This window comes from Lepidochelys kempii, chromosome 23 (assembly GCF_965140265.1).
Source record: "Lepidochelys kempii isolate rLepKem1 chromosome 23, rLepKem1.hap2, whole genome shotgun sequence".
Classification (NCBI taxonomy): Eukaryota; Metazoa; Chordata; order Testudines; family Cheloniidae; genus Lepidochelys; species Lepidochelys kempii.
In genome coordinates this window covers 6,040,684-6,055,957 of record NC_133278.1, presented here as the reverse complement: position 1 = coordinate 6,055,957, position 15,274 = coordinate 6,040,684, and the positions used below count along the sequence as shown (strand labels likewise).

Genomic DNA, 15,274 nt, shown 5'->3' with positions numbered 1-15,274 from the left:
TCTTAAGTGTCTAGGTGGTGGGGTAAGGGTGTATGATCGTTGCAGAGCCCTAGAGGGCAGGTGTGTGCAGGGGTCTGGATACAGAGAATGGCCAACATCCTGTTTCCTGACAACTGATGGCCTGGGCCCTTCCCCCCCCCCCACCAGGTGAGAGCTAAAGGGTTGGAGAACAAAGGAATCAGGTGCCCTCCTGGCCCGGGAAAGGAACAAAGCCCAGAGGAGGAGGGGCTGGAGGGAGTTTCAGTTTGGGGCTGACTGGAGACATGGAGTGAAGGGCAGACATGGTTGTCTGGCTCACTGGCCCCCAAAATGGACCCAGCTGAGAGGTCCGGTTCTCTGCACCTGCAAGCTCTGTTTTAGACCATGTTCCTGTCGTCTAATAAATCTCTGTTTTACTGGCTGGCTCAGAGTCACGTCTGACTGCAAAGTTGGGGGGCAGGACCCTCTGGCTTCCCCAGGACCCCGCCTGGGCGGACTCGCTGTGGGAAGCGCACGGAGGGGCAGAGGAGGCTGAATGCTCCGAAGTCAGACCCAGGAAGGTGGAAGCTGTGTGAGCTGTGTGTCCTGCAGACAGGCTGCTCCCAGAAAGGCGACTGCCCCAGAGTCCTGACTGGCTTCATGGGGAGCAGTTCCAGAGCATCGCTCAGGGACTCTGTGACAGGTGGGGATGGGGAGCGGGCAGCTGGTCCCTAGGGCTTCACTCCAGCAGGGCAGCTGTCAGCCAGTTTCTCCAGGCCCAGCCATGGCGTGGGGGGGTCTGGCAAAAAGTTATCCTAAATCTGCCTGCCCCAGCCCTGCTCCCTGCAGCTGCGGGTGAGGGCCAGCAGGGCTGATGTGCGGGGCAGGTCCTTGGGCAGGGTGCTCCCATGGTGGGCACATGCCCTGGGCATGGCACCCCCCCAATAACTGCTCGGAAACCAGCCCCAGGCCTCTGAAGCAACTGCAACCAGGACTGACATCTCTCCCTCCAACTCTCAACCCCACACTGCCCATCAAGCAGGACCCTTCTTGCTCAAGGCCCTGTGAGCAGGTGTTGCCCCCCACACGGGCTGCATGGCCAGCAAATGGCTTCCCGCCAGCAGTGCCAGGGGGCTCTCGCTAAGGTCCAGAGTGGTGGGGCTGACAGGGCACCTGGGTTCTGTTCCCAGGGCTGGGGCCTCGCACTGCCCAAGCCCTCGGCACCGTCCAGGGCCAGTGTGGGCCTTTCCAGCACCCCTTCCCTCCGCCCCAGAACCGGGCCTCCCCAACATCTCTGCCCCCTCCCCAGCCAACTCCCAGAACCGGGCCTCCCCAACATCCCTGCCCCCTCCCCACCCAACTCCCAGAACCAGGCCTCCCAGCCCCCCTCCGGGCAGAGCCAACCTAAGGAAGCAGCCAGCCCAGGCTGGTTCAATCCCTGGACCAAGCCAAGGATGCCCTTGCTAACACCAGCCACGGGGGAATCCTGGGGGAGCAGCCCCACCTCTCTGGGCTAGGGCAGAAAGTGTCCAGGGCAGCCCCTACCCCTGCTAGACCAGCAGCAGGGCCTGGCCATGTGGGTCCTGTTGGACTGGAGGAGCTGGAGGGCCCTGGGCCTGCATGGAAGGGGGGCGCATAGAGACCTCCAACCCCTGCCCCACTGCATTAATCAGCTTTGCCCATGCAGCCCCGCCCAGTGGCTCCCCCTAGGAATCACTCTGGCCAGGCTGCCCCATGGACTGCGCCCCATGGAGTGCACCCTCGGCCAGGCACCCGGAAGGGAGGTGGCTCTGGCTGGGCCCCCTGCTGCCCGAGCCATGACAGGCCCTAGGGAAGGGGCCGATCCCAGACCCCGGGGAAGGATGAGCTGGGACCAGTTCCACTTTCTATGGGACCCCCGGGCCCAAAGGAGTGCTGCTGGCAGACCTATGGCTCCGCCTCTTTTCCCCAGCCCCGCCCCAATCATGGCTCCGCCTCCTCAGCAGCAGGTGGGTTTTAATGGATGACTATTTACACTGTAGAAAACTCAAACTCTGCAGGCGAGGAGGCTGGTCATGAGCCGGGACCCCCCAGCCCACACGGGGGGCCTGTCTCGCTCGCTTCGTCCAGCGCAGGCTCCTCCCGGCCCCAGCCAGCTCTGCGCCCTGGCACCGGGGGGCAGGGCCCACACGCGCCAGGCTCCTCCTTGGCAGCCTGTCCTGGGGGGGCCCCTATTTCTTGGCGCTGGTGGAGACGTCCAGCAGCAGGCGGTTCACCTCACGCAGCTGCGCGTCCAGGGTCTCCACGGCCAGGCCCAGCTCGGCCACCTGCTCCTGCAGGCCCAGCAGGGTGCTGCTCTGCTCCTCCTCCTTCCTCCGGGTGTTGGAGGCCTGGCGCGCGTACTCCAGGAAGATGCACAGGCCGCCCACGCCGAAGACGATGGCTTCGCCCAGCAACTCCGCGCCCAGCTCCGCTGCCGCCTCCTCGTTCAGGGGCTTGATGGTGGCGCCACGGAAGCCCATGATCCGCATCTTGGTTCGCATCTCGACCCAGTGGTACACTGCAGGGGGGAGGGGCATGAGTGGGGGGGCTGCCAGCCCAGCCCCCCGCCGGCCCGGCCCCGCCCCGGGCTCCCCATAGCCCTGCCGGTGCCCCTCGCTCCCAACCCGCAGCCCCCCGCCGGCCCGGGCCCGGGCCCCCCATAGCCCTGCCGGTGCCCCTCGCTCCCGAGCCGCAGCCCCCCGCCGGCCCGGGCCCGGGCTCCCCATAGCCCTGCCGGTGCCCCGGGCTCCCCATAGCCCTGCCGGTGCCCCGGGCTCCCCATAGCCCTGCCGGTGCCCCTCGCTCCCGACCCGCAGCCCCCCTCCGGCCCGGCCCCGGGCTCCCCATAGCCCTGCCGGTGCCCCTCGCTCCCGACCCGCAGCCCCCGGCCCCGGGCTCCCCATAGCCCTGCCGGTGCCCCTCGCTCCCGACCCGCAGCCCCCCTCCGGCCCGGGCCCGGGCTCCCCATAGCCCTGCCGGTGCCCCTCGCTCCCGACCCGCAGCCCCCCTCCGGCCCGGCCCCGGGCTCCCCATAGCCCTGCCGGTGCCCCTCGCTCCCGACCCGCAGCCCCCGGCCCCGGGCTCCCCATAGCCCTGCCGGTGCCCCTCGCTCCCGACCCGCAGCCCCCCTCCGGCCCGGGCCCGGGCTCCCCATAGCCCTGCCGGTGCCCCTCGCTCCCGACCCGCAGCCCCCCTCCGGCCCGGGCCCGGGCTCCCCATAGCCCTGCCGGTGCCCCTCGCTCCCGACCCGCAGCCCCCCTCCGGCCCGGGCCCGGGCTCCCCATAGCCCTGCCGGTGCCCCTCGCTCCCGAGCCGCAGCCCCCCGCCAGCCCGGCCCCCGGGCTCCCCATAGCCCTGCCGGTGCCCCTCGCTCCCGAGCCGCAGCCCCCCGCCGGCCCGGCCCCGGGCCCCCCATAGCCCTGCCGGTGCCCCTCGCTCCCGAGCCGCAGCCCCCCGCCGGCCGGCCCCGGGCCCCCCATAGCCCTGCCGGTGCCCCTCGCTCCCGAGCCGCAGCCCCCGGCCCCGGGCCCCCCATAGCCCTGCCGGTGCCCCTCGCTCCCGAGCCGCAGCCCCCGCCGGCCCGGCCCGGCCCAATCAGGGAGCTGCGTGGGGACGTGTCAAGGGTCACTTCACGGCTTTGCTTTGTGGGTGCCTGTTCACGGTGAGCCGTGGGCCCGCCCTTGGGCTCCGCCTATTGGCCCTCTGGACCCACGCCCCGCCCTCAGTCTCCAATCATTGGTTCAAGGGACCCCGGTTCCGCCCCGCGCCCCCATTGCCCAGCTATGCTCTTTGCCCCGCCACCGCAACAATCCCATTGGCCTGCAGAGATCCAGCCCCGCCCCCGCATCGCCTCCATTGGCCCGCAAAGCTCTCTGTCCCGCCCCCGCATGCGCCCCGTTGGCTCCCTGTACTCGCAGCCCCGCCCCTCCGGAGCCCCATTGGCCTGTAGCCCCGCCCCATTGGCTCAGCGCCCCGCACGCGGCCTGTCACTCACGCTGCGCGGGCGGCCCGCAGACGTAGGCCCGGAAAAAGGGGCTGGCGCGAGCCCCTGCCTTGATGCGCGCGGCTAGGGGCCGACTCAGCTGCCGCACGCCCAGGTACAGGAGCTTCGCGATGGGGAACGCGCCGGCCACCATCCTCCCGCCCGGCGGCCCCGCGCCGCGCCGCCGTGACGTCAGCGCGCAAGCCCCGCCCCGTCGCCTGCAGCGCCACTGAAGGGGCGGGGCGCATAATATGCAAACGATGCTCATGAATATGCGAGTTTGCGCCGTGCGCCCGCCGGATAAGTCTAATCAATATGCAAATTAGAAGGTGGGTATGCAAAAGACGTCATGAATATGCAATAGCTGGGTATGCATTCCAGACGTGCGGCGCCCGAGTATAGGCAAATCCTTGCCCGAGTATGTAAATTAGCTCATGGGTATGCAAATTAGAACACGGGCCTCCTCCCCACGTGTCTCCCACCCCACTTCCCGCCCACCCCGCAGGAGCCGAGGTGGAGCGCGGGGCCTGACGGCTTGTCAGAGCCTGGGGGCGGGGCCAGGAGAGCGGGGCGGGGTCTCGGCAGGGGGCGTGTCCCCGGCAGTCAGGACTGAGCACTAGGGGGCGCCGTGGAGCTGGGTCCGGGGGCTCGGCAAGGAGACTGGGGAGGCGCCGTGGAGCGGGGTCCGGGGGCTCGCAGGGGGACTGGGGAGGCGCCGTGGAGCGGGCTCCGGGGGCTCGGCAGGGGGACTGGGGGGCGCCGTGGAGCGGGCTCCGGGGGCTCGGCAGGGGGACTGGCGGGGCACCGTGGAGGGGGGTCCGGGGGCTCGGCAAGGAGACTGGGGAGGCGCCGTGGAGCGGGGTCCGGGGGCTCGGCAGGGGGACTGGGGGGGGCGCTGTGGATCAGAGCAGGGGCACTGGGGGACGCTGTGGAGCGGGGCCGGGGTCTCGGCAGGGGGACTGGAGCGGGGCCGCCGTGGAGCGGGGTCCGGGGGGCTCGGCAGGGGGACTGGCGGGGCGCCGTGGAGCGGGGTCCGGGGGCTCGGCAGGGGAACTGGGGGGGCGCTGTGGATCAGGGCAGGGGCACTGGGGGACGCTGTGGAGCGGGGCCGGGGTCTCGGCAGGGGGACTGGAGCGGGGCCGCCGTGGAGCGGGCTCCGGGGGCTCGGCAGGGGGACTAGGGGGGCGCCGTGGAGCGGGCTCCGGGGGCTCGGCAGGGGGACTAGGGGGGCGCCGTGGAGCGGGCTCCGGGGGCTCGGCAGGGGGACTAGGGGGGCGCCGTGGAGCGGGCTCCGGGGGCTCGGCAGGGGGACTAGGGGGGCGCCGTGGAGCGGGCTCCGGGGGCTCGGCAGGGGCACTGGCGGGGCACCGTGGAGGGGGGTCCGGGGGCTCGGCATGGGGACTGGGGGGCGCCGTGAAGCGGGCTCCGGGGGCTCGGCAAGGAGACTGGGGAGGCGCCGTGGAGCGGGGTCCGGGGGCTCGGCAGGGGGACTGGCGGGGCGCCGTGGAGCGGGGTCCGGGGGCTCGGCAGCGGGACTGGGGAGGCGCCGTGGAGCGGGGTCCGGGGGCTCGGCAGGGGGACTGGGGAGGCGCCGTGGAGCGGGCTCCGGGGGCTCGGCAAGGAGACTGGGGAGGCGCCGTGGAGCGGGGTCCGGGGGCTCGGCAGGGGGACTGGGGGGGCGCCGTGGAGCGGGCTCCGGGGGCTCGGCAAGGAGACTGGGGAGGCGCCGTGGAGCGGGGTCCGGGGGCTCGGCAGGGGGACTGGGGGGCGCCGTGGAGCGGGCTCCGGGGGCTCGGCAGGGGGACTGGCGGGGCACCGTGGAGGGGGGTCCGGGGGCTCGGCAGGGGGACTGGGGGGCGGCGTGAAGCGGGGTCCGGGGGCTCGGCAGGGGGACTGGGGGGGCGCTGTGGATCAGGGCAGGGGCACTGGGGGACGCTGTGGAGCGGGGCGGGGGGCTCGGCAGGGGGACTGGGGGGGGCTCTGTGGATCAGGGCAGGGGCACTGGGGGCCGCCATGGAGCGGGGTCCGGGGGCTCGGCAGGGGGCGTCTCCCCGGCTGTCAGCGCTGGCCCCCTTGCTCCACGCAGCCCGCCAGCCCTGGGCAGTTGGGGGCTGCGTTTGATAGGAGCCGTAGAACAGCTCCTGACTCTGCCCCGCAGAGGCCCCTCCCACGGCTCTTCCCTCCACCCCGCCTTCGGCCACTTCCCTGGCTTCGAGATTCTCCCTAACTCCTTGTCGGGCCGGGCTGTTGAGACGCTGCCGGGCTCTCCCCAGAGGGGGCTGCATGTGGGTGCTGGGTGAGAGCCCCGGGGGTGCTGCGGGAGGCGGTCTGGGGCCCTTCCCTAGTGTGCAGGGACGGGAAGGACCCTGCACTCACAGTGTCTCCCCACAGGCGCAGTGGGGTCTGTGTCTCCTGACTGCCCCTGGTGGCTGGGGAGGGTTTGCGGGGCACTGCGGGGGTTTCCCTATGATTTGGGAAGGAGTATGGGGGGAGGCCCATGAGCTATGGCTGGGGTCTCTTCCCCTGATGAGCTGTAACGAACCCCCCGGTGCTTCCCTGACCTTGGGGGCCCAGGGACAAAAGGAAAAGGAGGGTCCCTGGTGGGTTTATCCTCTTAAGACCCTGCCCCCATCTGACCACTCTCCGCCCTACCCCACCAGGTCCTGACTCCCCTCTCACCCCCCCACTCATGGGCCCCCTCCCGGCCGGAGTCTCGCCCCGGATCGGACTAGCCTCCCTGGGGCATGCTGTTCCCATCCATCACCCCCATCACAGGGTCCTTCTCCGCTGCCCCTGCCTGCTGCAGCCTGGAGTCTGCTGGGGCTGATCAGAACGGAGTCGGGCCCTCCCCCAGACCAAACCCCCAGCACAGGACGGGGGGTTTGGCTATCCATGGGGCTGAGCTGTGTTCAGCGCTGCACAGTCTCACCCAGGCTCCCCACCAGCTGCTCACCCCCTTTCTGGGGTCACGGAGTTCGTGTGAGGACAAGGGCCCAGCCAGGCCAGGTGGCTCCTAGCCGGGGGCTGCTCAGGGTCGGCCCGTGTCACCAGGGCCGTGCGAACAGCCTGGAGAGAGCTGCAGGGCTGGCCGGAAGCGGGGTTGGAGTGAAGAACAGCAGGGCTCCCCGCCCCCAGCTGGCCGCAGCCATTGGCTCAGCTCCAGGTTTTTTCTCCCCGGGGGAGCTCCAAGCACTGAACGAATTCCCCAGTCCCCAGTGCGTGAAGGGAAACAGGCAGGGTAAATGGGAATAGAACCCAGGTGTCCTGGCTCCCAACCCCCCCTGCTCTGACCACTAAACCCTACTCCCCTCCCAGAACCAGGGATAGAACCCGGGAGTTGTGCCTTCCAGCCCCTGTGCTCTAACCACTAGACCCCACTCCCCACGTCAGGGGTAGAACCCAGGAATCCTGGCTCCCAGCCCCCCCTGCTTAAACCACTAGACCCCCTTCCCTCCCCAGAGCTGGGAATAGAACCCAGAGGAGGTCTGGGCGGAGGAATGGCAGGGCCAGTGCCCCCCTTCCAGCCCCGGAGGTCCCCTGGAGCGGGTGGGGAGCTCAGGCTCCATGGCCCATTGGCTGCTGGGTTCTCTACTGTGGCTGCAGGAATCCGTCAGGGCCTGCGTGGGGTTCCTTGCTCTCTTGGGTGGGGCGCAGAGCTCTGAGGGGAGCAGCTGGGGGAGGAGGACGATGGGGTCACCGTTGCCTTGGGCTGGATCTGGGCAGCACCAACCGAAGCTGGAGACCCGGCAGTGTGTCTGCCATACAGGGCAGTCCGACTGTGAGGGCTGGGAGCCAGGACTCCTGGGTTCTCTGGGGGCGAGGGAGGGCACTGACCTTAGGGAAGTTGGGTGGGTGGTAGGATCAAGTGGAATTAGGTAAGAGAGAAAACTAAACAAACAGGCAAAGGGAAAATCTCCCCCTTTGACTCCACCGCCAAGACGCTGGCTGAAGCAGCGCTGAGGTTACCGGTGTCCCAGCTGTGCTTCCCCCAACTCAGGACCACGCAGGGAGAAACCGCTGCTGCAAAGGGGTCATGGGGGGCAAGCAGGGGGGTGGGGTAACTCCCCTCACCAGGCAGCAGGGGGCGCCTCATCTGGCACGGGGAGCGTGGGAGATTCCTGGGCTTGAGCGCTTCCTGTTTATTCCTGGGAATGTTCCCATTGCAAAGCCCCCTGCCCGGTGACGTGGGGAGCAGCGCCGGGGTCAGGCAGCCGCTGCTTGGCCGGTCACTGCCTGTCACCCTCTGACCCCTCTGCCCCCGGGAGAGGCAGCGGGGGGCACGGGGGGCACCTTTACCAGTCAGCTCAAGGTCAAGGAGGCTTTATTAAGATTAGACCGAAGAATGGCTTGTTATGCAGTGCTGAGATGCAACCACCTCTGGGGTGGGGCATGGGGGCTGTTTATACAGGGGCTCTGTGCCTAGTGCTGAGATACAGCTGCCTGTCTAGTGGGGAGGGCATGACCCACAGCTCATGCTGAGTGCCAGCACTAGGGTGGCACCTTTGTGGGCAGTGTAGGATTCCCAACAGCAGGGCAAGGAAACATCTGGGACACGCTTGGGACCAGAACCTTGGCCCAACCCAGCCATTACCCCCCACTTCTGTGCAGGACCTTGGTTCTTCTGCCCCCCACCCCCCGTTCTGACAAAGAGGGCCCTGGCTGGCCCCTGCGCATAGCCGGGGCTGGGTGGCTCACGTGGGGTGAACAGCCCATGACAATGGCTGGGTCCCACTCGGTGGCTGAGCCCCCATTCACTGGTGGGGAAGGGAGCAGCCTCGTGGGGGGGGGCATCGCTGTGCTTGCTGCACCAGCCCCTTGGGCTGCTCCAGCGAAGGGAGAACCAGGCAGGATGGCTCACGGGCCCCGTTCAACGTACAAGGCAGTGGAGGGAGGGGAGTGTGGTCCAGGGAGTAGAGCAGGGGAGAGCTGGAGGTCGGGACTCCTGGGTTCTCTGTCCCCTCTATGGGAGAGGCCTGACAGCTGGTAATTGGCGCTGGAGGAGCCAGGACTCCTGGGTTCTGTCCCTGGCTCCAGGATGGGAGTGGGGTCTAGACAGAATATAGAAATATAGGTTAGAGCAGGGGGGCTGAGAGCCAGGACTCCTGGGTTCCCATGCCCAGCTTTGGGAGAGGAGTAGGGTTTAGTGGGGGAAAGCGAGGCGGGGGGGGGCGCTGGGGGCCAGGACTCTTGTGTGACCTTTGACCTGACTCTCAGGGCCCGGGGCCAGGACGCGAAGCCTTGTGGTGCGGGGCTGGTGCCTGGGCGCACGGTGCCCCCCTCTCATCCCTTGCAGAGCTGCGTCCTGCCCCTCCAGCATCCATCTGCCTTCCCCGTCGCATTAACAAACCATCTGCTGGAACCTGGAGCCAGGCGTTGGAGCAGGGTCGGGGCAGGGATCCCCCTGCCCCCACCAGGAGCAGCACGCAGGGCAGATGGGCCAGACCTGCAGCCTCCTGGCTCAGTAACAAACCCAGCCCAGCGCTCCTGAAAGACCCTACAATAACAACCGCGTGGAGGCCCCTCTTAGGGGAGGGCTGAGCAGGTGTGCTGGGGGAGCGCTGCACAGAGCCACCCCCTGAAATCCCATGAGTGGCCAACACCGTGGCCTGCAACACACTCCGCTCCGGGGGACATGCGTGGGCATAGCTGCCTCCCCCCCGCCGCCTAGCCCTTCCCGTTCCCAAGCCCCCTTCCTCCCCCAACGCCAGGGATGCTGCCGACTGTGGTGCATTCTGGGAGCTCAGGCCCAGCTCCGCCAAGCTCTTTAGGCTCCCAATTCCCACCGGGCCTCGCCGAGCGGACGCTCCCAGCTGGTGCCCGAAGAGCAGAGCCAGGCCCCCCATTCGCCAGACTGCCTCCGAAATCAGGAGAGCCACAAACCGTTGTGTGTGTGTGTGGGGGTGTGTGTGTGTGTCTTTATTCTCCCTGCAGGGCCTGAGCCCCCCAACCTTTCCCAGCTTTTCTCCCCAGCCGGGAGAGCCGGAAACAGCCTGATGCCAGCGCGATCCCTCGCTGGGCCTTGACGAAAGCGCCCACCCAGTGCCAACGCGAGGTTCCCACGTCTGCTGCCAACATGGGCTTGGCGCTGGCTGGGGCCATGGGGAGACGCCAGCATGGGGCACCGAGAGACGCCCGTGGCAGACTCGAGATCCCTCCTCAGCTTTGTCTCAGATTGCCCTCAGGCCATGGGGCCTGCAGTAGCACCAACCCCAAATGGGGCCCCATGGGCCGGGCGCTGCCCAGACACTGAGGAGGAGACAGCCTGGCTCAGGAGAGCTACCAGGCTGGACGGACCCGGGGCAGACTCACAGAAGGGAAGGGACTCGCCTAAGGTCACCCGGAACATTGGGCCGAGCCAGGCATGGAACCCAGGTGTCCTGGTTCCCCAGGGCAGCTAGAAACCCAGTTCAGGTAGGTTGGAGAAGTTCCTGGGTCGGCCCTGGCTCTGCCCAGGGAGATTCTGTGCCCACTGAATGCCAACAGGGTAGCTGTTCCCATCCACATGCTGACTTTTAGCTGTGGGGTTTTGGTGGTAGCCGTGGGATCCCTGGGACAGACTGGAGGACCTTAATGACCCACCTTCGCGCCCAGCTAGCCGAACCTGCAAGGGATTCTGGGAGGTTTGGGGCTTGTGCCCTTTGCTTTGGTTTCTTTATGAGGGAGGAAGAGTCTGAAAGTGTTCAATTAAAACACCGCTTTGTTCATCCTTCCACACACCAGCCAGCGCTGCCTGCCCCCTGGCATGGCCAGATCTAGCAGCAAAATTGCTCCCTTTGGGGCAGGGACTATTTGCTCCAGAAATGTACAGTGCCTGGCACGTCTGGGCCCTGATCCCCCCACGGAGCCCCCCTATCCTTCAGAGGGGCCCCTCCAGCCTCCCCCCAGGAAAAAAATAATCCTAATTAACCATCAGGTCAGCAGCATTGCCTGGCACGAGACAGCCCCATCGACACGGAGGGGCACCCTCTGCTATCCATGCTGCAGACAGGGCTCCCCGCTAACGCACGGTCTGCCACCTAGGCGCACCTTCAGCCGGCTGCAGTAGTAGGCTCTTTTCTTCTGTAGACCAGCCACACCAGGGGGACTCATCCGTCCCCAAAGAGCCCCCTTGGCAGCAGGGAAGCAGGGCCCAGTTCCTGTAGCTGAGGACGTCTGCCATGCCAGGGTAGTCTCTAGGCTGATCAGCAGCCCCGGTCCGTGCATCGCTGGGCTCTGCGTGGTGCCCTTGGCGGTTTCCCTGGGGTGCGTGTTTGGGAGCTCGTCCTGCTGCACAGCAGCGCCCTCACCTGGCTGGCCACAGGGGGCACTGCCTGTACCAGTCGGGCGGGCAGCCCCAGCCCCCGCCTCCAGAGCAGGGGTAGGAGAAATCGGCTCTGGGTGGGATGCAGCCATGCAGGGGCACTAGGAAAAGCCACAGCAGAGCCGGGCACTGCCCAGATGCTTCTGCTCTGCAGTGCCCCATCCCATACCAGCCTGGGCACGGGGACAGGGGTGGGGCTGAGTCTGGGATTATTAATGGGAAGGGGCCAGGAGCTTCGCCCTGAAATATGGCGGGATGGCTCCTCTCAATCCCCAGTCACACACCCCATCCCTCCATCCCCACTCAGACCCTCCATTCATCCACCCCTCTCCAGTCACACCCTCCATCCGTCCCCAGTCACACACCCCATCCCCACTCACACCCTCCATCCATCCATCCCTCCCCAGTCACATCCTCTAACCTCCCCATCCCGTCACACTCTCCATCCAATCCCACTCACACCCTCCAACCTCTCCAGCTGCAGTGACACCATCCATCCCGTCACATCCTCCAACCTCCCCATCCCGTCACATTCTCAATCCATCCCCAGTCACACCCTCCATCCCGCCCCATCCCCAGTCACACCCTCCATCCATCAATCCCGTCACACTATCCATCCCCATTCACACCCTCCAACCATCCCCATCCCAGTGATGCCATCCATCCCCAGTCACACCCTCCATCCATCCATCCCTCCCCAGTCACATCCTCTAACCTCCCCATCCCGTCACACTCTCCATCCAATCCCACTCACACCCTCCAACCTCTCCAGCTGCAGTGACACCATCCATCCCGTCACACCCTCCAACCTCCCCATCCCGTCACATTCTCAATCCATCCCCAGTCACACCCTCCATCCCGCCCCATCCCCAGTCACACCCTCCATCCATCAATCCCGTCACACTATCCATCCCCATTCACACCCTCCAACCATCCCCATCCCAGTGATGCCATCCATCCCAGTCACACCCTCCATCCAGCCCCATTCACACCCTCCAACCATCCCCATCCCAGTGACGCCATCCATCCCCAGTCACACTCTCCATCCAGCCCCAGTCACACCCTCCATCCATCAATCCCCAGTCACACCCTCCAGCCATCCAGCCCCATTCACACCCTCCAGCCCTCCCCATCCTAGTGACACAATCCAGCCCCAGTCACACGCTCCATCCATCCATCCAGCCCCAGTCACACCCTCCATCTATCCAGTGGCTCTGTCCACCCATCGTTCTTCACAGCCTCTGGGTCAACCCAGCCTTATATATACCCCTCCATCCATTGCTCCAGCCCCCCCACCCCTTCATCCATTGCCATACACACCCATCATCATCCATCCCTATACACACACCTCTGACAATCTGTCTATCCCCATACAGTCATCCATCGCCAAACATCCGTTTGTATCATCCTCCATCCTCCCCTCTCCCCCCCCCCACCTCTCTGTCTGTCCGTCTGTCTACCCTGACACTCCTCTAGCCTGCCCAGGACCTAGCTGTATTTCGGCCATTCCCCCTTTCTCACGTGCCTGCAGAACCCAGGTGTCCGGCAGTCCTGGCAGAGCCCCCGTCAGGCCAAGCAGCCCCCTCCTGCGCCGTCCCCCCGGGGCCTCACTGGGCATGGCCGTATTGCACTGGGCCCCTGCATTATTATCATTAAGAACAATACTGTATTTACATCTCGTTTGCATCCAGGGCCGTGGTGCTGACTGGGGAGCGCTCAGGGGTTGAAAGTCAAGATCTTCATCTGCAGCTCCTCGTCGGGTGGGCCCAGGGGGGGCAGGGGCGGGGGCTGGGGGAGCGTGGGGAGCCGGCAGAAGCTGCTCTTCTTGGAGGAGAGCGGGGTGTCCAGGGTGAGCGAGGCAGTGGCCATCTCCTGGGGCTTGGAGCTGGTGAGGAAGCGCAGCAGGGTGGACAGGGCCTTGGCCACGTCGCTGCGGGCCCCCTCGTTGACGAAGCAGTACAGGATGGGGTCGGCCACGCAGTTGAGGCTGGTGAAGGCCAGCGAGCTGTGGTAGGCCACGAAGACCTTCTCCTCGAAGCTGCAATCGCAGGGCTTGCTGAGGTAGACGGCACTGCGGGAGAGCAGGATGACATGGTAGGGGGCGAAGCAGAACAGGAGGATGGCGATGAGGCTGAGGGCCAGCCGCTTGATCTTGGCTTTCTCCTGCTGCTCGGTGGAGACGTTGCCACGCACGGCCCGCAGGATGCCCTGGTAGGAGAAGAGCATGAGCACCCAGGGGAAGAGGAAGCCGATGAAGACCCGGTAGAGGTTCATCCAGGCCACCCACTCCTCCATGGGGTACTTCTCGAAGCAGAAGGTGTGGTTGTAGCGGTCGTGGAAGAGCTCGTTGTGGAAGAGCGGGGCCGAGTTGGCCCCGATCTCGATGGCCCAGACCACGGCACTCACCGCCACGGCTGTCTTGACCCGGCGCACCTTGGCGAAGCGCAGCGGTGGGCCACGGCCAGGTAGCGGTCCACGGAGATGCAGCACAGGAAGGCGATGCTGATGTAGATGTTGGTGTAGAAGACGAAGCCGAAGAGCTTGCAGGACTCCTGCCCGTGGATCCAGTTGTCATAGTGCAGGAAGTAGTCGATCCACAGGGGCAGGGTGGCGATGTAGAGCAGGTCGGCCACAGACAGGTTGAGCAGGTAGATGCCCAGCTCATTGTGCTGCCGGACCTGCAGGTAGGCGGCCCACAGGGCCATGCAGTTGGTGGGCAGCCCCATGGTGATGACCATGATGTACAGCGTGGGGGGGAAGAGGTGGTCGATCTTGGAATCCACGTTGCAGCTCACCAGGGTGGTGTTGCACATTCTCAGTGCCAGCGGGTCCCCGGCATGGAGAGTCCGGCAGGCGTGGGGGGGGCTCCGCTCAGAGCAGGGGCTGCAATTCCCACAGGACCAAGCGGATCGTCCTGCAGGGGCGGCACTGGGGCAAGGTCTCCATAGCCCCAGGCTGGGCCCTGCTGTGGGGCCCCCTCACCCCAACCCCATCCGCCCTCCTCAGAGAAGCAGCCCTGGGTGCTCGTGGGAGGTCTAGCTGGCAGGGATGATCCAGGGGGTCAGAGGAGCTGCACGCGCTATCTCAGAGTAGCCTGGGACACAGCTCCTGGAAAGGAGGAGAGAGAGTTAGGGAGAGTACCAATCAGGGCACGTGCAGCCCCACATAGCCCCAGCCAGCTCCCCATGGCTCCTCACTCAACCACCCCCTGCCAAGACCCCCAGAGGATCCTGTCTGCAGCCCCCCACATGACCCCCCAGCCAGCTTCCTGGCCCCCCCAGACCCCCTGCCCCCAGCCACCCCCCCACATGACCCCCTAACAATCACCAGCTGCCCACATCCTCCCCTCACAGGGCCTTACTCCAGCTCCCCACCCCATTGTCAGTGACCCCCGGTAGCCCCCTGACTAGCCATCCCCAGCGGGTTCCAGATCCTGACCAGGGAGTGAGGGTCAGGCTGCATTGTGCCCCATGCCCTAGGGTCCCCACCCCTACCAGCCCTCCTGTGCATGGGAGAGGTCACCCTGCCCCGCTCTGGGAAATGCCTCACCCCCACTCTGGCAGCCCTGACCTCCCAGGCTGGGGGTTCCCAGGTCACGCGTGATTCTGCCTGGTAATTGGCATGTGCCCTGCACTAGTCACTGCCTGCCCACCCCCCATCCCCCTAGATCTACCTGGGAGTCTCTGAGCAGATCACCTACCCCCTATCCCACAGCCAACCCCCAGGGTTGTCCCCTGCACTGCACTGGTATGGCTATCCCACAGGCAGACATTTAAGACCCTACAATAACAAACCAGCACCATGTCCAGCATTCCTGAGAGACCCTCTAATAATAGATCTTTGCAGAGCCCAGTGCTCTTGAGAGAGACTACAATAACAGACCGATAGGGAGCTTGGTGCTCCCGAGAGACCCTACAATAACAGACCAGCACAGAGCCCAGCTGTGATGAAGTGGGAATTTTGTAATATTTTATGAAGCCTCTGTGTGCCTCAGTTTCCCTATAGCTGCATTG

At 66.3% G+C, this 15,274-nt stretch overlaps 2 protein-coding genes across 2 annotated transcripts; both read right to left on the bottom strand.

Moving 5' to 3' along the window:
* Window positions 1-1,936: 1,936 nt before the first annotated feature.
* Window positions 1,937-4,158, bottom strand: OPA3 (outer mitochondrial membrane lipid metabolism regulator OPA3). Its single transcript, XM_073321622.1, has 2 exons — window positions 3,974-4,158; window positions 1,937-2,497 (listed from the first exon to the last, which is right to left on the bottom strand). The coding sequence occupies exons 1-2, from the start codon at window positions 4,113-4,115 to the stop codon at window positions 2,169-2,171; spliced, it is 471 nt and encodes a 156-aa protein (XP_073177723.1). The 5' UTR covers window positions 4,116-4,158; the 3' UTR covers window positions 1,937-2,168.
* A 7,972-nt stretch (window positions 4,159-12,130) lies between these two features.
* LOC140902106 (G-protein coupled receptor 4-like) lies at window positions 12,131-14,329 on the bottom strand. The gene is given in 2 exon segments (XM_073321809.1): window positions 12,131-13,711; window positions 13,714-14,329. Coding segments are annotated over 2 exon segments (1,095 nt in total). The 5' UTR covers window positions 14,075-14,329; the 3' UTR covers window positions 12,131-12,977.
* Window positions 14,330-15,274: the final 945 nt, after the last annotated feature.